The sequence below is a fragment of the Pinus tabuliformis genome, chromosome 9, assembly GCF_031772625.1.
Source record: "Pinus tabuliformis cultivar Carrire ecotype Pingquan chromosome 9, CPIR1, whole genome shotgun sequence".
NCBI lineage: Eukaryota > Viridiplantae > Streptophyta > Pinopsida > Pinales > Pinaceae > Pinus > Pinus tabuliformis.
This window is the reverse complement of record NC_142307.1, coordinates 1,856,043,940-1,856,069,028: the sequence shown is the minus strand read 5'-3', so window position 1 is coordinate 1,856,069,028 and position 25,089 is coordinate 1,856,043,940. Positions and strand designations below refer to the sequence as shown.

General features: G+C 38.4%; 1 protein-coding gene across 1 annotated transcript in view; it reads left to right on the top strand.

Annotated features, from left to right (window-relative positions):
• Nucleotides 1-20,075, top strand: part of LOC149156279 (subtilisin-like protease SBT3.15) — a 43,226-nt gene extending 23,151 nt beyond the window's left edge. The window contains exon 4 of the mRNA XM_089443113.1: nt 19,253-20,075. Within this exon, the coding sequence (XP_089299239.1) occupies nt 19,253-19,313 (61 nt within the window). The 3' untranslated portion in view covers nt 19,314-20,075. The remainder of the gene's footprint in view (nt 1-19,252) is intronic.
• The last annotated feature ends 5,014 nt before the right edge of the window (nt 20,076-25,089 follow it).

Sequence of the window (25,089 nt, the reverse complement as noted above, 5' to 3'; positions counted from 1 at the left end):
AGCTCTTTTATCAAACATCTTTTTGAGCTTCTCTTGCAAAATCTGAGCTCTGTCATAAACTTGCTCTCTGGTTTGCTGAAGGTGAATGGTCTGATTAATTCTTCGTTGAATGTCATTTGGTTCAGCCTCAATCTCCTGTAACAGTTTGATAGTAGGGATGCCCATGGATGAAGGAAATCTGGCCTCCATGCCATATACTAGCTCATAAGGGCTCATCCCAATGGATTTCTTTGTTGAAAATCTGTCTGCCCACAGGGCATTTGTGAGCTTTCTATGCCAGTTCTTCTTGTTTTCTTCTAGCACTTTCTTTATGATATTAATCAAGCTCTTATTAGATGACTCAGCCAAGCCATTACCTTGGGGGTAATAGGTTGTGGAATGCCCCAAGGTGATGTGAAATTTATGGAAAAAGTTGATCATTTTTTTGGATTTAAAAGCAGCGGCATTGTCAGTAATGATCTTCTCAGGGCAACCAAATCTAGAAAGGATATTGCACTCAAGGAACTGGATAATGATGGAGTCATTGGCCTGTCTGCATGGGATGGCTTCAACCCACTTGGTGAAATAGTCGGTGGCTATTAGAATCCACTTGTGCTGGCCTGAGGAAGAGGGATGGATTTCTCCAATGAAGTCAAGACCCCATTGTTGAAAAGGCTTTTCAGTTGAGATGGGTTAAGGGGCAGAGGCAATAGCTTTCTTTTGCCCTCAAAGATTTGGCATTTGTGACATGAAATGGCAAACTTCCTTACGTCTGCAAAAAGAGAGGGCCAATAAAAACCAGCCCTTAAAATTTTATCAGCAGTGGACTTCCAATATAGATGTCCTCCACAGTCACCTGCATGGAATTATTTCATGACATTGTTAGTTTCATTCATGGTTAAACAATTAAGCAATATGCCTTCATGATTTTTCCAAAATAAAGCACCATCTATGACACAAAACTTTGAAGCTTTCATTCTTAAAAATCTTTCTTAGTTCTGGACAATCCTGGGGGAGCAAACAGGTTTAACAATACAAAGCATATATCAGCATACCATGGGGATTGCAAAATGGTTTCACTGATCTGTGGAGTCGCCAGCTCCTGTTCATTGTCCAATTGGTTAATGTCTAAGGCTTGAAAGTTTGCTTCGGACATCAGTTTGGCTAAACCTTGTCCCTTTATGAGCTTGGTTGGTTTTATTTCTATGTCATACTCAAGGATGTTTGCAATCCATTTGCTTCTTTTGCCCTCTAATCCCTCTTGGGTTAATATGTCTTTTACAACAGCATTTGGGACATAGGCAATCACATGTGAATATAAAATGTAGACTCGGAAATCTTTGATTGCTTTGACCAGGGCATAGGCTTGCTTCTCCATGATTGGATACTTCAAAGGGGCATCTCTTAAGGCTCAGCTGAAAAATGCAATTGGCTTTTCGTTTCCCTGATCATCCTTTTGCAAAAGGATAGTAGTTATGGTGTGGTCAGATGCAAAAGAAAATATGATAAAGTCCCTATCAAATTGTGGACTTGTGAGGACAGGGGCTTGTGTTAAGGCAGTTTTGATACTCTCAAAGGCTTGCTTGGTCTCAAGAGACCATTTTACCTTAGCATCCTCTTTTAACATGTTATTTAACAGTCTTATTAGCTTGGCTAGATTTGGAATAAATCTCCTCAAGAAGTTGATTTTTCCAAGGAATGCTTGCAACTCTTTTATGTTTCTTGGATATGGGACTTGGAGGATGGCTTGGATTCTTTCAGGATCAATTCTAATCTCGTCCTTTGATATGATATGGCCAAGAAGTTTGCCTTCTTCAAGGCCGAAGAGAGACTTCTTGGGGTTCAAAGAAATGCCATATTTCCTACATGTCATGAATATTTGCCTCAAATGTTTTAGGTGCTCTTGATCAGATTTAGAGAAAGGGGTTAAGTCATCAAGGTAGACAACTAGGAAATCATGTATTTCCTTCGTGAATGCAATATTCATTGCCCTTTGAAAGGTAGCCCCAGCGTTTTTAAGTCCGAAAGGCATCTTCACATACTTAAATGTTCCCCACGGTGTGGTAAAGGCTGTCTTGTCTTGGTCATCCGGGTGAACCAGTATTTGATTAAAACCTGAAAAGCCATCTAGCAAAGAGATTCTAGATGACCCCACTACTCTTTGTAGGATGTGGTCCATTTTTGGCAAGGGGTAGTGGTCTTTTAGGGAGACTTGATTTAAATTTCTTAGGTCTACACACAGCCTAATCTCACCTGTCTTCTTTCTTGTAGGAACAAGATTGGATACCCATTCCGAAAATCTGATGGGTGTTATGATACCTGCTTCAAACATTCTTTTCACTTCCTTTTCAATCAAAGGGAGAAGCATAGGATTGATTCTCCTCAGTTTCTGTTTGAAGGGCTTTTGGTTTGGTTTTAAAGGAATGGTGTGTTGGATCACTGAGGTGTCATAGGACTTCAAGTCCTCATAACTCCAAGCAAATACATCTTGGAATTCTTTGAACAAATCAACATATTTGGGCTTCTGATCGGGTGGAAAATTTTTGGATAATTTGATCATTTTGGGCTTCTCTGCTGTCCCGATGTTATGTTATTCTATAGCATTGTTTAAGGGCTGCATTTTTGGCTTCTTGGGAACATCATTTGCATCAAACATATCTTCCAATGGAGTGAGGCCAGCAGGGAAAAGTTATTCTTTAGATCAACGGTCTCGGCCTCTGTTTCGGCTATTTCCTCCAAATGCATTTGTCTCAGCTCTTCTATGTCTGTATTGTCAAAAACAGTTGGGTTCAGCATTCATTTGGCTATTACAGGTGTTACAGCCTGCTGATTTTCATTTGTTTGTTGTTGCTCATCTATCATGGCATCCATGTCAATGTTAATATTTGAAAACTCATGCTCAAGAGTGAGGAAGTTGTTAATTTGGTCATCATTTTCGAACACTTGCCAATCTTTAACATTATTTGGGATAGTAGGCCTATGTTTTATCTCAGCAGTAAAATTGTGATTTGGCTCAAAAGGGAGCTTGCATGTACTAGCAAAAGTAGCTAGGCTGTGTGCATGAATGTTATGCTCTCTTGAAATCTTGGCAAGCTTGGATTCAGTGAATTCATTGAGTATATTAGTGGCAGCAGTACTATAGGCCCTCATTCTATTATCATTGGTAACAAAGTTACCTTTCATTTGTTGTATGATTAAATCGGAGTCACCTAGGATGGACACCTTTGCAGCTCCTAGAGCTTTGAGCAGTTTAAGGCCTAAAAGGAGAGCCTCATACTATGCCATGTTGTTGGTGCATTTAAAGTTCAGTCTGTAGGCATGGCATTCTGCATGATTGTTATGTGTATTGTGAATCCAGACACCTGCCCCTGCTCCTAACTTGTTGACAGAGCCATCAAACTCTAGATACCATGTGATTTCTTGCTTGTGGTTAATATCAAGAGTTTCAGTCACTTTTGTAGTGGACAGATTTGAAAATTTTATTTGGGGAGGTTCTTCTTGTATGCTGGTTGCATCTGTTGTTTTGACAGTTTCATCAGTATGGGCAACCGGTTCTTCATTGGTGTGTGTGTTCAGTTCTAAAGCCAACGGCTTGTCATCAATAAGAGGATTTTTTTCATCATTAAATAAAATAAAAGAATCCATATCAGAATGGATTGAGTGAATAGGAAAATTTTGGGGCTTATCCTCACTAGTTACTACATACTTCATCATTGCTTCTCTATATAGTCTCTTTGGTTGCCCAAAGACAGATATAGTGGCATAAGAGAGGTCTAATTGGAGGGACCCTTAGAGTTTTGCTCCCCAAGATCTTGACAATAGCATGCCGTAGTTTGGTGGAATGTCAGCAACCACCACATCCATGAGGATTGTCTTGTTGGGATATTGGACTAAGGAGACACACAAGTCTTTGACGAGGCCTAAACACTTGACTTGACTTGAGTCAAAGGAGAATAGATCTTTGTAGGGTCTTGTAACATCAAGGTTCAGCTTTTCCATTACAGCTTTGGGCATAAGGTTGTGTGAAGCACCTGAGTCAAACATAGCATTGTGCAGGACTTTGTCATGTATGTGCAAACTGACATAAAAAGGTAGAACAGGTCCATATGTTGATTTTCCATTAAATTCTGGACCGAACAGTAATTCAGGTTGATCATCAAGAACATTCACATCATCCTTAACCTCCGGCATTTGAAGTGACCTTTGAATTTGTTGCCTATACACATCATGTTTGGCAAGTTCAGATAAGGGGATGGATATCTTCAGTTTACCTATTTTTGCCTCTAAGTCAAATGATTTTTCAGATTGGGTCTTAGTATTTTGAGAGGCAAGCTTCCCTTTTTCCATTGGAGTATCAGCAATTTGGTCTTGTTTATCAGTGTTATGGGAAGTGACTGCTTGCGGTTTTTCAGTTTTAGGAGGGCTTTTTGGAACGTTGTTCGAGTTCTTTTCCAAGGAAGGAGGTGGGAGAGGTTGATCAATAGAAGGTTGCACTTCTGTTATGTCCTCTACAGTCACATGATGCGGGTTTGGGACAGGTATATCAACTGGTTCTGTTATGACAGCCTTGCCTTTAATCTTGTTGGGTTGTTTGCCATCCTTTGGTTTGCTAGGTTCAGGAATGTCAATGGTCCTAGTTCTCATCTTATATTGTTTGTGGACCTCATACACAACAGTATCATAGCCTTGTTTAAAGTCAAAAGACTCACCAGACTTAGTCTGAAATTGATTAAAGTCATGCTCATCTTGGTCTTGTTGAGTTAGGAAAATTTGTTGCTCAGCCCTCGAATTTACCAAGTTCATGTGAGTGTCCTCTGTGGGTTCACTAGATGTAGAGGCTTCCGCATAATTTTCATGAAAAGGGGGCCTTACGTCATGGTCTGGGCTAGACCTACCAGCATTTGTGTTCTATGTTTTCCTAAAATTTGGGTTCCTTATGGTATTGGACTGTTGTCCTTCCCATGATGATTTCCTCTCAACACTTTCTACTCTATCTCCCAGCCTGTGCATGCCACTGATAATAGCATCCAGCTTTTGATCTAAGGCTGAGGGTTCCTCCTTAAAGGTGGTTCTTCTTTCCATTCTAGCTCTGTTTCTTTTGGCAATTAGGTTGGCCTCTACGCTGACAGCAACATTTTGCATGTCTGCAAGGGTTTGAGGAGCTCTTTCTTTTAACTAGTAGGCCATATCCGGGTCGAATCCATCAGGGAATTTATACAAGGCAAGGTCAGGTGGAGGTCTTAAGTTCTGTGGTATTGCATTATAAACATTATTGAATCTTGCACAATAATCCAAGACGGACTCTTGAGGGCCTCTTTTTATTGTATCGTATTCAGCTAGTATGTGCAAGGGGTCTTTCTTTTTCTCCCATCTGTTGATAAAGGATTGATAAAGCTCATCCGGATTGGTTATGGAATTTGCAACAAGTGCTCTGAACCAAGTCCTGACATCACCTGTCAGACTTTGGATGAAAATTTTCATTCTCACACTATCATCATCTATCTCGTAGTTCTCAAAATAGTCTTGCATTTTCTTTGTATGCTGAAGGGCTGTGCAAGTACCAGTTCCATCAAAATATGTGATTTTAGCTTGATAATCCTAAGGCATAGCCCCAAGGTTTGCAGGTAATTGCAGGGGTGCATATCTATTGGCCATGTTTACAGGGATAAGTGGAACAACTGGGACAACAGTAGTGGTAATGGGAGTATGTGCAGTGAATGGAGGTGTGGAAGGAGTGCTTTGAGAGGTGGACGATGAACAAGGGGAAGTAGGGGTTAACCGAAATAAAACTTTGACAGGGGTTGGAACACTGATTGGGTGAATTGCTTCAGGACTATTATCAGCAAAATCTTGGTGTTTCCTAAGAATCTTTGGGATTGAGTTGGGATTGTCAAAAACAGCTGGAGGGTCTTGGTCGGGATTTGACCTAGTATAACGAGTTTTTCTCTTTGGAGCCAGCTTCTGAATTTTGTTTTTGGTATTTTCCTGGGAATGTTTGTAGTTTAAGAAGGCATTGATTAAATTTTTGAGACAGTTGTTTAGAGCTTAAAGCTAGAATGAAGATTGACTGAAGCAGCTTTTATTTAATCCTGTAAATGCAAAGCAAGAACAGTTTCAAAGGCTTCCTGGCTGACATTCAGACTTCATCTGTAGTTTTAAGAAATAGACAGCAATCGGAAAAATTAGTTCGATTTCCCTAATCGATCTTTCCAACTTGATTCGTGAAATTATCTAAGGAGGTCACCAGTGGAGTCGCCATTATGTTATCGCTCAGGTTGTCCTTAAGCTCGTGAAAGGATACGGCCGAGGTAACCACAAACCAATCCTTGGACTGCAAGTTCTAGCCCACCTGCAATCAGAGAGGGCTCTCTCTTTCTGATTTAGCTTTGTTGAAGATGATTTTAGGCTAGTTATTGAGTTCAAGGGGTTTTGTTTTGATTTTGGTGGGAATATTGATGCTTTTAAGTAGAGAGGCAGAGATAGCATGAAGGTTTTAGAACCATTGGGCGTGGAGTCATGGAGTAAGACTACTGGTGCGTTTTCTTGGTCACAAGAAGGAATATGGAGCAAGCTAGCTACACATGAAACAATGATTCAAGCTTAAAAGGATGAAATGAGGGCTAGGAACAAGAGGCAGTTAAGAATCTCTCTTTCAGCTTAGCAGAGGGAAGGCGAATGAGCTCTATCTAGGAGCAGTGAAGAATCCCTAGATAACTGTGAAACATGAGTGAATTAGGGAAAATATGAGCCACAAAGAATTCATATTCATTACTAATCCAGATGAAAACATAAAGAAACAGCAGAAATTGAGCATAGAGGGCAATTAAACTAGTTCTCAGCTAATCTTTCTTTCTGCTATTTAGATGGTGATACAAGTATGAAAATATATATGAAATTGAAACAGAGGTAAGAAACACTTATTGCATTATGTTGCAGCACAAGAATTCCACATTCAATTCTTTAGACCATTAATACACAGCACACAGTCATTCCTCCAAGCTTTTCAGCAATCTTTGATTAAGTAAAACCTCATGTCCACAGAGCGAGTCTCTCTTTTTCTATACAATCAACTAACAACCCTCTAAACAGTGAATTAGGGTTGTTTATATAAGCAAAATATCTACACTAATCAGATCTCAGATAGATTTTCTGTAATAAATGCCCTAAACCTAACACATGTCTGAAATAAATGCGGGAAAATATCCTCGAGCTGTGCTAGGTGCAGCTGTAACAAAAAGGAATTAATGTATTGCCTTTATGGCTCTGTGCTTGTCACTTAGCCATAATTGTGCTTCGGGTTTTGATCCATTGCTGTTGAGTGATTCTGAGGTGCATTAACTGTGATGGGAGAGCCTCGATATAGCTCCACCGCTTTCTTTGACTTTGTTGGAGCTCATTCAATGTTCACCTATATTGGGAAAAAGGATTTCCATTAAAAAACATTTAACTGATACTCTTTGCCGCTTCCTTGGTCTGCTTTGGTGCTGAACCTGGAGTCTTTAATGTCTTCTGAGTGCTTTAGACTGTCTCATCAACTTTAATGGCTGCTGTTCGGCCCTCTGTTGCTTTAAAAACTGCATTTGCCCCTTTCTGAATGCTTCGCGAAGAAATCCTGGTCATTTTGCGCCTCTCAGGCTTGCTAGAGGCCGAGTCACGAAGGGGTTTTCCATTTTGGCCTATTTCTCGTAGCCATAACTGCCTCAGATTCTGATTCTTGGCTTGCTAAGCTGCGATTTGCGCCTTTCGCACTTTTTGACGGTGACGTCAACATGACGTCAGCAGGCGGGTCCCAATACGGCGGTGACGTGGCAGGGTGATGTCAGCAGTACGGTCGGGTGACGTGGCGGTATGGTGGAGGAGGTGACATGGTAGTACGGTGGCAGCTACGTGGCAGGTTCATGGTGGCAGGAGGCCGATGCGGGATGGTGACGTCAGCATGACGTGATGCTGATGCAGGAGGGGGGAAAAACGGTATCCGGTTTCGGGTGCACCGCCTTTGAGCAGAAGTGGTTTCGGCAGAGGGGGCTCCGCCACAGTCGAGAGGGCGACACGTGGCGGGAGTACGACGGTAAAACTGCCCATCTCCCGGGTACTAACCCTCGACAGGTTCGGAGGGGAAAGGACCCGCCCACCGTAGATCTTAGGCGCGAGCGATCGCACGGCTGGCGGAACAGATGAGGCGGCGGAGGGATAATGGACGGGGCCCGTGCATATATTCGAATTTGTATAATGCTCCGGGGGGGTTATACTTTGGTTTAGTGGGTTTTTTGTGGGTTTTTCATGGTTTGAGCGCCAGGGTCATAATTTAATCAAATATTTTTAAACTAAGCCCGAACCTGTGAGTGCGAGAGGTTAAAAATGATGAAATGTTATGGGTAAAGGGGTGAGAAAAAGGTTATTAACTTAACCAGATGTCAAGTTAATCTCAGGGTTAGGACGCGGAAGGCTAATGCTGAGTCCTAGATGAACTCGACATTTCCCAAACTGATATTTATAGGGCTATAGTGCCAGGGGATGGGAATATGTACATAGGGGGATTTATTAACATATTTTTAGTAGGGGAAGGGGAGATAGATAGGGAGTTACATAGTAAAATTAGTAGTTAATATGAAGTGATAAGAAAGCGCTAAGTATGTGAATCTTAGGCTACCTAGGGGGAAAATGATTCATAGAGGAAGTATGAACATTCCTTGAGTAAAGCAGATCTTTACCAAGGCAAATGATATGAAAAAATGATGAAGCTAAGAGGTATCAAGCAGATCTTGACCTCTTCAGGAAATTAGTGAGTGATTTGGGGAATGAGAAGAAAGGGGAGTTAGCCATGCCTCGCTTGAGCTCCTCCAAATGAAGACTGCCTTGTACCTGTGATCTGAAGTACAATATCACTTTGAAACACCAAAATTGATCACAAATCAACATTCTGCAACCTCAAAACTACCTACCCAGCCTACTTACCTAGCATTTTTTTCTTCCTTTTGGTTTGGGTGCACTTAGACTTGCAGACCCTGCTTTACAATTTTTCTTTTGACTGCCTTCCTATCTAAATCTACACTTATTTCTGCCAAGGGCCCAGATTAAGCAATTGGGCTCCTTTGATTCTCTACCTATCTACAAATCTGCCAAGATTAAACTGTTTGGACAGATATTCATTCTCTATATTCTAAAACAAGAAATTAAAACCTAGGGAAACCAAGATTAGGCTGTTTGGAGTTCCCTTAACAGAAAATTCTTCAAAAATGGTTAAATCATCAAAATTTGGAATACAGTAGTGGCATTTAGACTGTCACACTTTCATGGTCTCTTTTTTACCTCTTTCTGGAAATATGGAGCATTGCAGTATGCAAAGTATGACATATTTGGCATGTAAAACTGTCAATCATGAAAGATGAACACCTGTTGCAACAAGAGGCTAACAGAGCCACAGCTACAAATCTTGTTATGTGGGCGACAAAAACTTTATTTAAAGTTTACAGTGGTATTTTGGCAGGCCCAAAGGGGGCCAACCCCTAAGGGCCAGCCCCATACACGTGACCTTCCACCCGGAACCATGGGTTCCGTTCAAACCGCTGGCACGAACTCCAATGCAAACCACCAGCCGAGATTCCGGGTCACATGCGCGCTAAAACTGGAGTTAAACTGACAGTTAAGTTGGAGGATTTTTGGCGGAGCACCAAATTTGGGCAGGTCCGCCATAATTGGCGGAGCTAACTAGCCCCAACTATAGTTAGCTGGAGTTTTTTTAGGCCGAACTGGAGGGAATCTTTAATGAGCCATAACTTTGGCTAGGAAAGTCCGTTTTGGATGAATTTTTTTTTATTTTGGGTATCTTCGACCTTCTGAAGCCATTGGCATAGGTCTTATAGCCATCTGAGGTCATTTGCAGAGGTTTTGGAGCCGTGGAAGTTCTAGGAGCCACTAGGGCCTAGTATTGGGAGAACTGTATAGGGTTGCAGGTACTCATTGGAGGTGAACCAGTAGTCAATCCTGAAGGATTCCAGTGTTCTGAATCCATTTTTACAGTCTATTCCACCTGTAGAGACTTTTATTCAGCTGTATATTCATTTTGAGCATTTAATTAAAATGAGGACAGGCCCATTTGGGAGCCTTGGACCCAACAGACGTAACCCAGGAGGGGTGAACTGCTTCATCAACTTCATTTGCATCTGTGGTTGATTTATTTTGCAGAACAAATTTGTTTTAGTGTGTTAAGCAGTAAAAGGAAATAAATCTGCTATACTTAAATGGGTCATGAACAATTGAAAATTTCATTTGTTTCTTTTCTGCAAGACATGGACATCTTTTAAACATGTATATTACTGAATTGAATACCTTGCAAACCATTTACAAGTAGTTTCAAATTCAGATCAGTGTATGTATATGTATTGTGTTGTACATCGGGTGTAGGTGTATGAATTTTGTTGTGGTGTACACCGGATTTAGGAGTATGTATTGTGTTGTGTTGTACACTGGGTGTAGGTGTATGTGTTGTATGTCAGGTGTGGGTGCAAGTATTGCATAATGTTGTTTGTCATGTGTGGCTATATGTGTGTGATTTACACTATGTGTATGTGCACATGGTTGAGGAGAAGGCACTGGGTGCTTTTTGGGAGTGGAAACTGCTCTGGTATGCGTACGAAATAAAGACAAAGTAAGAAGCTAAGGATTGATTAAAGGAGAAGTATCAATGTTTTATTTCAGTTTTATTATGCATGAGATTTATGATTCTGGTCTATGATGATTACATTTGATCTATGACTTTGGTTTATGATGGTTACATGTGATTTATGATTTTGATCTATGAGGGTATGTTTTGAGCTAACCTGATGTGATATGTTTATACATGATGATTTGGTCAAAGATGCTAGTTTGACTTGTTGTGACAGGAAGCGAACAAAATTACAAATGTACATTGTTGACGGACCGTCAATTGAGGTATGATTTGAGGTTATTCAATTTATTTTGAATCTAATGGAAATTATGTGCTTGGTATAGGAAAGCATGAAATTCCTAGTTGGGTGGTTGAATCCGATTGCAAGGATTAGTGGCAATAGCGAAAGGAATTGAAATGAGCAACAGTATGTTGGTAAAGCACTTTAGGAGCAGGGCCATTATGGGACACTAGTACCCAATAGTGTCCATTGATCGCCATGATCATGTTATGAGCGGTATGATGGTTTTGAGGTAGGTATATGCCTTGGCTGTTTGACCTTCCGATGGAAGGAAGCCTTGCTAAGGGATGGATCACCTGGGATAGGGGATGTTGGGGAACTTGGAAGGTGAGTGATTGCATGGAAGGGGGTGACCGAATTTCCTAAGGGACTATGTAGCAAAGAAGGGAAGGTTGGGGATGGATTTGCTTTGGTCATTAGCATTGCCAGATGGAATTAGATGCACATTGGGAGTATACCCTAGGACAATTAGCTGGTAATTACTCACTGAGAGTACAAGTGTCGCAGGATTGTAGTGTTGGACATTGGATGCAGCTTTGATTTTGCCAGTGGATTCAGGACTTCCTAGGAAGGAAGTGAATCCTAGCATTACTTTTGAGGGTGGAGGTGTAAGCCTCTGGATTCCCTTTTTGTTGATCCAGGCATCATATCCTTTTATTTGTTGGTTAATAAAATGTGCATATGTGTATATGTGTGTATTATTGTAAATATCGTAATGAGTTGTGTTATAATGCTCCACTAAACAGTATGTTTGTCATGTTTGAGCAGTGATCATTGTAAATACTGCAATGAGCTAAGTTATAAATCTCCATAGGCAGTATGTTTTGTTTTCAGCGGTTTTTTGGTTTATAGGTGTCATTGAACACCAAGGACGATGTTCTCCTAAAGGGGAAGGTTTTGTAACAGCCTTGGTTAAAATTCCATGTAAAATATATAAGACCACGGTCATGGGACATGTATTCCAAGATGAATGGTGATAAAAACAACCTAGTAGGTGTTCATTTCGGTTATTATGGCTAAAGGAAATTAGCAAAGGCAATGGAAAAGGCTTTGGAAAGGAAAAATGGCATTTTTGGCACATTTATTTATGAAAGTAATGGAAATTAGGAGAAAAGGAAGGTGAAAGGTCACAAGTTGCATGTGAGGAGGAAAATGAATTAAAATAATGGAAAATGAAGAAAATAGAGGCCTCATTAATAAAAAGGCTTTTGAGGATCAGTTGGCAAGCTTTTTCTCAAGGTTTTGTTCAGATTTTTGTCAGTTCAGTTTTGGAGCTCTCCCTTTATTCTCTCTCGCTCTCTCTCTCTCTCTTGGACACTTAGATTTTTCTTGCAGCACTTCGGCATTGGATCAAGAAAGGAAAAGAAGGAGCAAGCAAAGAAGAGCAAGATCAAGCAACTACAACAGGATTCTTTGTAAGTATCGATTTTCATGTGTGTTTTCCTTGCTAGATTTGGCATGCATAGTATTGCATGTGGTTCTTTGTTGTTATGGCATGGGTTTTGCCAAGTGTGACAGTGTTTTCAACCTAGCCTTGTCATTTTTGAATAGCCATGGTGTGATGGGGTTCTCATGTTGTGGTTGAGTTAGATTACTAGATGGATTTGAAGCTGAGTGAGGTGAATCTCCGAAAGAAAGAACACATGGCCTAGTGATCCCTGTACCGGAATGTGGATTGTGATAAAGCCACTATCCTAGTGACCTTGAACCAGATTGTGGGTTGTTGTAAATCCAGGTATTGTGTGCCTCGGTGGGCCTAGGAATCCTTGACCGGTTAATGAAGGGATATATAGTAAAGCTTAGAGGGTGGAGTCTCGGTTAGGGCCTAATGATCCAGTGTGGATTGAGGTAAAGCTTAGAGACTGGTGTCTCGACTATGGCCAAGTGATCCCTAGATCGAACTATGGATTGCAGTAAAGCCTAGAGACTAGGAGACAGGAAAATTCCTCATGGTGTAGGTGGAGAAATCCGGTGGCATCCATGCTTGGTTTGTCCTAGTGATTTGGTGGAGATGTGGGTAAAGCCTATTATTACATGTTTATTATGTTGGCCTAGTTATCCGATGTGGATTTCGGTAAAGACTGGTTTTTATTGATGAGGGTGAGGTGGTTTAGCCTCGAGATGCCTTGGTTGGTTGTTTTGGTTTGAGTCCCACATTCATGCTTGGAATATGGCACAGGGGTGATTGGTTGAAAAGAAATTTGGCTTAGCCAATCTATGGTCTAGTGGAATGTGGTAGTCCCATACCAGGTTGGCTTTTGCATTCATTAATAAGAGGTTCTTTCCTTGGTATCTTATGTGTAAATGTACCGGTTAATATGTGGATCCTATGGTTGGTGTATCCTTTATTTCTGTTGTTATTATGCTAGTTATAAGCATATATTATGACAACGATGATGTATGGCTCTCCTCATGTTTTGATTTGTAAATGAATGAACAATGTATCTATGACCTAATATATGATAATGCAACTAATGATATAAGGGAACAATGCTTCTTAATGATTATCAGATAAGTATGAGACCCCTATGCTCAGATCTGTTGTTTAAACCTGTAGATTACATATTTGTGACATGTTTGACAAAATTCCTATCATGGCTAGTAGGGGTCCAGTCAATTCCTTGTTCGAATAATTACATTTGTATCCTTATTATGTTGTTATCTTTTAGTTCTAAAAGTGTCATTAAGTTTTGGGCAATGAACTGGGCTCTGGGCCTGAAAAAGTGGCACAAATCCTGGAGTCATATGCGCAGGTCTGAGGAGAAAATTCCCCACACGCATGCATACCCATGTCATGGGAGTGTTTGGTACTTCCTTGACGCATGCTTGTCCATATCAATGGAGCATATGGGGGTTTAGTGGTATAAAACTTCAGTTGGTCTCAAGGGTTGGTTACCTTAGTAGTTGGGATGGCTCCTGGGAGTATTGTTGCTGATTGGGAAGGTTTGTATGGTGTGTTTCCGTCGATTCCACTTCCTTAAAGTGACCTAGGAGGTTGAATCCCATTATAGTGGCCTCTCATCGCATATTACCCCAGTAGGCCAGTTACTTGGGTAGATGTGGGATGCGGGTGTTACAAAGTGGTATCAAAGCGGGTTGTGCTCTCTTTGAGTCATATATAATACCACAAAGTGGCATCAGAGTGATTTGTGCTCTCTTTGGGTCATATCTGATACCACAGAGTGGTATCAGAACATGGTTCAACCCTTGAACTGGATGGGCAGTGTGTTGGTCATGCATTCATGTAAGTTTCATATGTGTTTCTTATGCTTGTAGTCCATGTGATTGTTGCATTTGCATGGTGTTGAACATGATTATAGTGATTTCGCCATGTGAATGTTGATGGTGTTGAAGTGGGATGTGTCATCATGATTGTATGGTTGTATATGCATTCGTTATGCATGTCAGTGTCTATATGTTGTTATCCATGCATTGTCATGGATATAGTTATGCATGTATAGTAAGTCAAACATGCATTGTGAGGTAATTGTATGCATTTTAGGTCATCATGACATTGTTGGTTGTTATGATGCTTATGTGCTGGTTGAGATAGAGCAGGATATGTAGATCACCAGAGCAATATTGCAGCACTAAACTTCAGGGTAAGAGTCGCTCGTCATACAGGTTTGTATGGTTGCCATGCAGGTATGTAGTTAATGGTTGTTATAAGAATTAGGGTTACTTGTATACTTGTCATTTTATTGTTTTTATGGTTGCATGTATGATAAATGGTAATTGATTGGTGTATTCATATGCACAAGTGTCAGATAGCCATGAATGATAGTAACCTATGGTTGTATGCATTGCTATTGATGTTTTATGATAGTTAACTTGGTGATTATGTTATATGTTTTTTATGAGTGTGTTATAAGTTAAATTGTTGTTGTTATATGCTAGTAACTCGATGATTAGGGTTATTGCAGTTAAGACCTTGATGTTATATGTATCATGCTATATTGGATTGGCCTGTGCAAATGGTTAGGGTTATGACATTAAGGTATGAGTTAATATGTCATGATATTATGTCATACTAATCTAGACTGACTATGCAGATGTGATTATTATGTATGAATGATAATTGTTTATGATTTTATGATGTGAACATGTTAGTTATTTATTGTTATGGATATCATGATCTTATTTGTGTTTGAGCTGATGTGTTGTGAAGTTATATCATGCTAATCTAGCTTGATTGTGTAGACAAGATAGCCTCCCCTGAGATACATTAAGGTATGAGTTTACTTATGTCATATATTTGGTGCTTTATTGCTTGATTATGTCATCTATTTGGTGTTTGAGTGTTTGGTGTCTATTATGTCATTTAGTTGAATTATTTAACATGGTATGTTTTCAAGTTGGTTGAGTGTTTGATGAATTGCATAATATGATTATGTGTTCAAATTATCTTGTTTTAATAGACTAACACATACGTGTTGAGAGAGTTGATATGTACTTGAGTGTAAGTAGGTGATAGTTGTAGCATTATGTCTAATGACTGTGAGTTGAATTTTATTATGACATGGTTGTTAGACTTGGTGAAGGTTGATTTCCAAATAATAGATATGTTTCCTATATCTTTGGAACATGTGATTGACATGTGTGAACATTTGTAGGAGACATTATTGCTATTAACATGACAATGTAACATTTTCTTTGTTTATATAACTATCCATTAGGTGATGTGACAATACATACTAAGACTCAGTTGCAGTAAGGTAAAGGTAAAAGAAAGGAATTGGGTGAGAATTCCTTTGGCTATGTTTGGAAACCACAATTCCAAACAAATGAGTGCTTTGCATATAGGAAGTCTTCTTAACCCTAATTTGTCTGAAATGTGGATATCTGCTATATTCATGGACATGTAATTTGACAAGTATAACAGTTAGTGTCTCGTTATAGCTATATATGTCAAGGGGATTGGAGTCCCTTCAGACATGGCATAGATGTGTTCAGCTATAAGGGAAACATGCTTGGCGCAATAAGATAAGGTAATTGGTGTAATGTTATGTTCACTAATGCACTGACAATTATGTGTTTATGCTAGTATGATGCAGGGGATTGCATGGCAAAAGAGATTGACATGAAATCTTAGAGAAGGCTTAGGTTGAGCTTTCACTTGGAGGCATTAGGAACCATGGGGATGGAGTCATGGTGTTTTTTCTAGTTTTTTGCTTTCAGTATTTTTGATTTTATTGTGCTTCATTGCATCTTTGCTATGTCTGGTGAAAGTCCTTGTCAATTTGTTGTGGTGTCATGTTTTTATTGGTTTTCATGGTTTCCTTCTTGTTTTTTTCTTGTTCTTTACTTTTATGTTTTGAGTCTTGGGAATTGGTTTGGGAAAGAGGAAGGTTAATGGAGTTCAAGAAGAGAGATGAAACCCAATAGGTAATGCAAGGCTTAGATGAAGTTGGTGCATGTATTAGGGCAGCTAAAAGCAAGTGTATGACAACTAGTTGGATTGGTTGGGTCCATTGAGGTAAAGGGATGGTGATAAGACAATCATGAGAAAGGTAATAGGAAAGGTAAAGGAAATGGACTTCAGGTGTCATATTCCTTGGCTATGTTGGGAATCGGTGTTCTCAATGTTTTGCATGTTGTGAACGAATAAAGGAAGTTATCTTAACCTTGGCCTTATGATATCTAGTAATTATGATGTGATCATGATTGCTTTGTGTTAATTTTTATACGCATATATGTATGTATGCACATTGTTATCTGACAAGGTCATCAGGGATCATGATTTTTTTATGTTGATGTTTATACGTATACATGTATGTATTTATGTCGTTGTATGACAGGATCATGATTGTTTAATGCTAATATATATATATATATATATATATATATATATATATGTATGTATGTATGTATGTATGTATGTATGTATGTATGTATGTATGTATGTATGTAGTTTGACACGATCGTTAGGAATCATTGCTTATGCTGTGAATGGCATGAAGAGTTTCTTGGTTTATGAGGTATCAAGTGGGTAGAGTAGTCATGACAAATATACGAGGTCAGTATCATGTGGATGTGAATTGATATTGTATGCTTGTATTATTCTTATGTTTATGTTATGACATGTAACGTTGAAGGATACATCAGCGGGATGAAAACAATGTTCTTTGTGGCATGTGAGGATAAGCATGGATGGTGGAGAGACACTGGAAACAAGGTTTCTTGGTAGAGGCAGTATGGTTTTGGATGTGTAGTGCTATTGTTGTGTATATGTTGTGTATATGTTATGCATGTTGTATATTTAGTGATTGTACCTATGGTGATGTGTAATGTTTTATATGTTGTAGTATGTACATATGATGTTGTATGTTGTAGAAAATCATGTAGATTCACAAGCTCATGCAATTTACTAAAGCGCAGGACAAGAATATACTTCTACTTTCAACTAGCGAAAGCCAATAGATCGATGAAAACAATATGAACAAGAAGAAGATAAATCAATGGCACATAACACAAGAAGTATCTAGGGAAAGACACTGCTCAAAACCCCACTATTTGTATTGCATAGATCATAAATATGAGTGAAGATACAAAACATGTTCTCACTAGAACAATTCCGCACAAGTATGCTCAACTTTGTTAGCTCAGAAGCTAGCTCTTGGCCAACACTTAACCAATTTTGCAGCTCTCCAAGTTCCTAATCTCTTGCATAATTCCTAGGATGAATAGCCTGTATTTAAAGGGAATTCATGCTTCCAAAACTGTGCCATCCAAACATAGGATCAATCTCTAATGCATTCATGATATTTACACTCCAGTAAATAATACCATTGATAGTACAATGTCCCCACACTCTAGTATCAACTGGGTCTTTCTCTGAAATGACATGCATGAGTTTCTCATGAGGGGATCTTCAGTTAACTGGAGTAGCACTAGTGGATGCATTAGTGCACCAACTGACTATTAGTCCTCCATTAGTTCCAAAAACAATTTAGAACTAATTTAACTTAACTTAACTCATTAAATTGAGTGATCTAATTGCCAACTCAATTTAAACTCATACTGGACCCCTAAAACTTATGGAGAACATATACATGACTACAGAAAGACTTCCAACTCGAAATTCAGAAGTAAATTAAGTTAATTAAACTTAATTAACTATTTACAAGTTATTATGAGGATAGAATTCGATTTTAATTCTCAGTTTGATTCAAGGACAAATTAAACTAGAATTTCTTATTGCCATTTCTCAACATATGTTTGTTTATATATGGTGTTGTGTGTATATTACATATACAATGTTGGATATAGATGGTGCTATGTACATGTTGGATATGCGTTGTGCCTTGGTGGGCCTAGGAATCCTCGACCGGTTAATGGCGAGATATACGGTAAAGCCTAGAGGTGGTTGCACTTGATTAGGCCTAAGAATCCTTGCTAGTGAATGGTGGGATATACATTAAAGCTTAGAGGATGGAGTCTCGGTTAGTGCCTAGTGATTTGGTGTGGATTGTGGTAAAGCCCAGAGATTGGTGTCTTCGTTATGGCCTAGTGAACCATGGATCGGACCATGGATTGCGATGAATCCTAAAGACTAGGAGACAAGAAAATTCCTCACGGTGTAGGTGGAGAAATCTAGTGGCATCCATGGTTATTTTGGCCTAGTGATCTAGTGGACATCATGGTGAAGCCTGTTATTACATGTTTATTGTGTTGGTCTAGCGATCTGGTGTGGATTGCGGTAAAGCCTGGTCTCTATTGAGGAGGGAGAGGTGGTTTAGCCTCGGGATGCCCTGGTTGGTTCTTTTGGTTTGAGTCCCACATGCATGCTTAGAATATGGCACAGGGGTGATTGGCTGAAGAGAGATTTGGCTTAACTAATATATGGTCGGGTGGAACGTGGTAGTCCCATACCGGGTTGGCTTTTGCATTAATTAATAGACATTCTTTCCTTGGTATCTTATGTGTAAATGTACTAGTTTATATGTGGATTCTATGGCTGATGTATCCTTGATATTTATGTTGTTATTATGTTGGTTATAAGCATGTATTATGACAATAATGATGTATGGCTCTCCTCATGTTTTGATTTTTAAATGAATGAACAATGTATCTATGACCTGATAGATGATAATGCAGCTAATGATATAAGGGAACAATGCTTCTTAGCGATTCTCAGATAAGTATGAGACCCATATGCTCATATCCGTTGTTTAAACCTGTAGATTACATATTTGTGACATGTTTGACGAAATGTCTGTCATGGCCAGTAGGGGTCCAGTCAAGTCCTTATTCGAGTAATTTCATTTGTATCCTTATTTTGTTGTTATCCTTCGGTTCTTAAAGTTCCATTGATTTTTGTGCAGTGACTTGGGCGTTGGGCCTGAAAAAGTGGCACAAATCCCGGAGTCGCAGATACAGGTTTGAGAAAATTCCCCAGATGCATGCATACACATGTTGTGGGAGTGTCTGGATCTTCTTGGATGCATGCTTGTCCATATCAAGGGAGTTTCTGGGAGTTTAGTGGTCTAAAACTTTAGTTAGTCTCCGAGGTTGGTTACCTGAGTGGTTGGGATGGCTCTTGGGAGGTCTATTGCTTATGTGGAAGGTTTGTATGGTGTATTTCTATCGATTCCACTTCCTTAAGGTGACCTAGGAGGTTGAATCCCATTATAGTGGCCTCTCGTCACATATTTACCTCGATTGGCTGGTTACTTAGGGAGATGTGGGATGAGGGTGTTATAGTTGGAATCTCTAATACTTTGCAGTTTATCCTTCGAATATGGCCTATGTGAATCCTCCTCAAATTACAAATCTCTTAAGTTGGTACACTTGCGCAATAATATTTGTTCTCTTTCTCACACTGGATGTGTGGAAGGCAATCAAGAGAAAAGTGTACTTGTTTCCAGAAGCATTTTTGGTTATTAACACTCTTACTCTCCAATTTGTAAAAAAAAATTATTATCAACCATCAATATAACTTCAAGAATAGAATATATAATAGACGTTGAAGTGAAGAATTTCCTGAAATTTTAGCTTGTAGTAGATAGTGGAAGACTTGTTATCTTTGTATTCATTGTTTATTTTCTTTTGATATTGGCAAGTTCTGGCTTTAGAAGTGTTTGGGCCGGCCTTGGAGGAGTGACATTAAATGAACTATCACATATGTTTTCTGAGATCTATCTCATTATTTACATTTCTGATATGTTTTCTATTTCTGTCATGGCATGGTTCGAGGTGTTTAGTGTTATCTTATTCATAGCCCTTATATCATTGTTTTTTCTCTTTATCTCCACTTTCTAGCTATAAAAATCATTCATATTATGATAAATGAATAAGTTTCTTTGTGGTCGAGTGTTGTTCTAATTCACCTAGAGGTTGTGGAAGCATTAGGGATCATGTACTCAAACGTTGGATCATATTTCATTCCATCCAACCTGAAGATGTTGTGGCGAGGTCAGTTTTAAGTTCATTCGTGGGCTTTTTGGTCACAATTAGGACGAAGGAGACAATGACTTTGGTTGGCTTACACTTGAATTTGGATGATAAGGGAACATTTGCTGTCACAGCACCACTATTTAATTTATTCAAGGACACAAAATTTACAGACGGCGGTCTATCAAGTCTCATAGTCGCCTTAGCTCCCATGTTTGAACCCCCACTATTGTTGCTCAAATCTTTGAATATGCACCAGAAGTAGCTATGCAGAACAACAAGTGTATGGAATCAGGGATGCATGTGGAAGAAAGCATAGTTACCAAATTCGAATTCAAATTCAATTCGATACAGAAAAAATTCGAATTCAAATTCAATTCGATAAAAATAAAAATAAAAAAAAATCGACCACTTAAAATTCAATAAGGAAAAAATTTGAAAGTATACCTCTTACAGTGATTCAAATATATATATTTTTTTCCAATATTTTAAAATATTAACATGGATAATTATAACATTGAAATCCCTATAAACTCTCTTACAGTTGTTTTCAATCATAAGTGTTGCAAATAAAACTATATATTGAACCAAAGCATGTAGTTTTACATTTAGAATAGCATATTTTGTGAGAATTTTTGTATTCATCCATACACCCAAATACACCATATATTAGATATTACTCAATATAAACTAAATTTCCTTACAAATTCTATATTATTGTATACGTCAAAAGTCGTTGATTTTTACAAATTTCATTAAAGCCCTGCTAACGAATTTCCTGTACAGATTCTTATTATATAAAAAAAGTCGACCAACGTTATCATCGGTCTTGCTATAATCCGTGAACCGAATATTATTGTGCACCGTATCGAACTTCGGATCCACAAGTTCGAATCCACGAATCTTATCGAACCATCGAATTTTTTAACTTTTTCGACAATACGATTAAAAAAATATATGTTCCTCGCTCCATATAGGAAATTCTTATTTCCAACTCCATAGAAAAGTAAACGCTGACATGCGAAGCAAATAGCTTTCGCCCTTTGAATGACAGCACGCGAATCGAGATAGCAGCTTAGAGAGAGGGCGAAAGCTATTTGCCTCGCATGTCAAGCAACATTTACTTTTCTATGGGATTGGAAATAGGAGTTTCCCTACATACATGCATTCTTCCCACACACTTTTTCTCTCGGATAACTCTTATGTTAAACTTACCTTTTTTATTAATGCAGATTAAAGAAATTGATGTATATAATTTAATTTTTTATATAAAAATTCTTTAATATGAATATCTACCTTTTAGGGGAGAGCCACAATATAATGCAATGTGATGTTTTTTAACAGGGTATTAATGGGGAAAAAACAATGTTGCACAACCTGCCAAGAGCAGATAAAAACCAGAATGTGACGAGAGAAGAGTATGATAAATATACTCTAGCGTGAATAACATAAAGCCAAAAATATAAAAGCTTTTTAAATGAAAGAATTATTATTAGAGAGACACATTCGACAAAAAAGAAATTTTTTAACAAACAAAATTCTACGTAGAGAAAATAAAGTTCAACAGATAATTATTGTTTTACCTTTCGTGCATTATTAAAATTAAGAAAATAAAAATATTTTTTTTTCTCTTGGCACGTCGTGCAATCCAGTTAGTTCAACAAAATCAATGGTGAGTAATACATATTGGGTCATGAAATAGGGGCAGATTAATTACACCAAGCCACCTGATACATGGTTTGGCCTACACCATTGTTGCTTATGTGGCATCATCTCATTTCACATTGGGTTGTAAATATCTCCAGTAAAACTTTATTTTGTTCAAGGCTTGATATTTGTTCAGCGCCCTACCCCCTTCACTTATGTAAAAGACATGGGAAAAGCACTAGTAGTGTCAAGCATAACAATGGCATTGTGAGAGCACTCACCAACGAAATCAACATTTATAAAATTATCCTTTTTTCATTTTAAAATGATTTGTCAGATACTAACAAATATGAAAATAAAAATGCACACTAGTAGGGGAATTATATCACATCAACGCTCATTCAACGAATGGAAAATTAGAAATAAGATTTTCAAAAATAAGAAAAAATATTTTTCAATTTACGGAAAAATAAAAATATTCAATTGTTGTGCCTATTTCTCGTAGGCAGTCCTTGGTGGCAAAAACTATGCCAAGAAACCAACTCAACCAACCCTTAAGTTCAAGCTAGCCCTTGAAGCAGAGGGGGCTCCCTCAATGGTTACGAGGCTTTGTGTAATGTTGTTCACATGTCACTGAACAACAACCTTTGAAGCACAATGGCCATATTTATGGTTTTAATTGGGGGTGGTTGGCGATCAATGACAATCCCTATCCATGATTAAATCCTCTCTCACAGGGTCCCTTCAAAATATATCAGCTTCTAGCCTGACAGAATAACTTAGCCTTTCAAGGATTATGATAGAATAATATAAGGAGATTCCTAATAATTGAGGAGTCAGACAAAGTACTTGACAACTAGGGAAATTTCGATGCATGCAGAAGATTTCTACAGCCCAACAAAACATATTCAGGGAAGATAGAAGTACAAACAATAAAATTAGTTCAAAGAGGGGCTAACTCAGACAGACAGTCCAATATACTAATCTCTTTAAACGATTATTAATTTGAAGGGGATTTCAGGAAGATTGAAACTCAATCTATCTTTACCCAAATCTTCTATAATGCTTGGAACATGTGTAGAAATAAGATATGAAACACTAGAAAGACATACTAGAAAACACAAAATTCTGTCATAAACTGGAGCCGAAAGGCTTTCATTAGAAATCCTATAATAGAAGCTATTACAAATTTAAGAGCCTTGGCATCAAAACCCCAACCATATTACGTCAAGTGATTAAGTATTTATACAATTTCCTCACAAAATATCTTGATAAAAATATCAAGAGCTATTACAAATACCTGAAACTTGTATTACAAAAATAGAACACAAATAAAGATAACTAAAACTATTTGAAGAGTTCTCGTACTATCATTGAGGATTTATATTAATAAAGAAGAGCAATTCGAATTTGATTGCAACTCATAATTGATGAGGTGGCCTCCAAGTCACTAACTGTCTTTGAGCTTTTTCCTCCCGAAATTATGAAAAATAGGGTCCTGTCATACCTTTGTTTCTCCCAAACCATAACAGAGTTATGAAAATGAGAGAGCTTTTTGTAAATGATGATGTTGGAAGCAAAAACCACTTTTCGTATTTTAAAATTCATTTCCACCTGCTCAGAAACTGCATTTGGAAACACTCGCTAAAAACAGGAAAATCCAAGAAAATATGCTTGCAAAGATTCATCCGAATTTCCAAAATCATAACATCTATTACAAAACTGAGAGAGGTTTTTGTAGATTAGAATCTAAGGAACAAAAATTTCCTCCATTTTACTACAATGCATTTCTGGTTATCCACAATATGCTATGCAAAAAGGTGACTGAAACATGAAATTTCTGAAAAGTATGCCTTTAAAGAATCATTAGCATCTCCCAAATCATAACAACTGTTAGAAAACTAAGACTCGAGAGACGTTTTTGTATAAAAGGATGTTAATAACAAAAACCTCTTTCAGTTTCTAAAAAATCGTTCTCATTTGTTTGTAAACAATGTTTGGCATTACTATGTTGTATAAGGAGAAAACATAGTTTTAATTGACCATGAGACAAGCATATGACGTGGAGGTAGGAGGTGACATGGATGCACATGGTTGATGTTAAGGAAGTGGGGAATAATGTGGAGACAGAATAGGAGTGTCGGAGGAGAAGGGATGTGGAAGGAAAGATGATGTGACCAAGGGTAAATAGACGTTGGCAGGAAGTGATGTGTGAATGTTGGGGAGATAAGTGGATTTCGAAGGGGGGTAAGTTGTTTTGAACGGAGGGGGTGTGAAATGATGGGAGGTTGCCACGTTGGGGGGGGGGGGGCGCGGGGTGTAGTAGCCATGAAACCGCTTTTCGAACCCCCCTTGCATTTACGTCTTTCAATGGAGGGAGGCGCGAAATTTCCTCCCCGCCGTTGATTTGGGCGGGGACGATGGAGGCAATAGCCATGAAATCGCTTTTCGGACCCCCCCCCCCCTTGCGTTAACGTCTTTCGGTGGAGGGGGGTGCGAAATGTCCTCCCCGTCGTTGATCTGGGCGGGGAAGATCTTAACCATGCAAAAGCACCCGAACTTTTGTGAAAGCGACAAGATGTCTTGTCAATCCTCGATCATAGGTAAAAAAATCCAATTTAGACTTTATTACATCATTTAATCATGTTTAAATGCATGATTAACTAAATCAAAACTTAAATTTACATTTTTGAGGGTGCATTTACTCTTGCAGACCCATTTATTATTTTTAAACTACTAAAACCTATTATATCAGCTAATTTCGATGAAATTTGACTGATGATTTAATTTATTCCCTAATCTAAATACATAAATTTTAAAATTGTTTGATCATGCAGTTTAATCAAAACTAATCATGTTACAACATCAACATTTTCCGAAAACTTTGATTAAAGTTACAAAAACTCTGCAAACTAATCCACAATCAAGAGACTTTGACCATGAGGTGATGTTATAGTCCTTGAAAAAGGTAAAAACTAATAATACAAGGAAAAAAAACTCAAAAACTAAAATCTTAACTACATCCAAGGCACTCTACAATTCAATATGAAAAAACAATAATTGCATTACTGTTCACGCAATTATTAAGTTGGAACTTGGATTTATTTTTAGGAGGGGACGA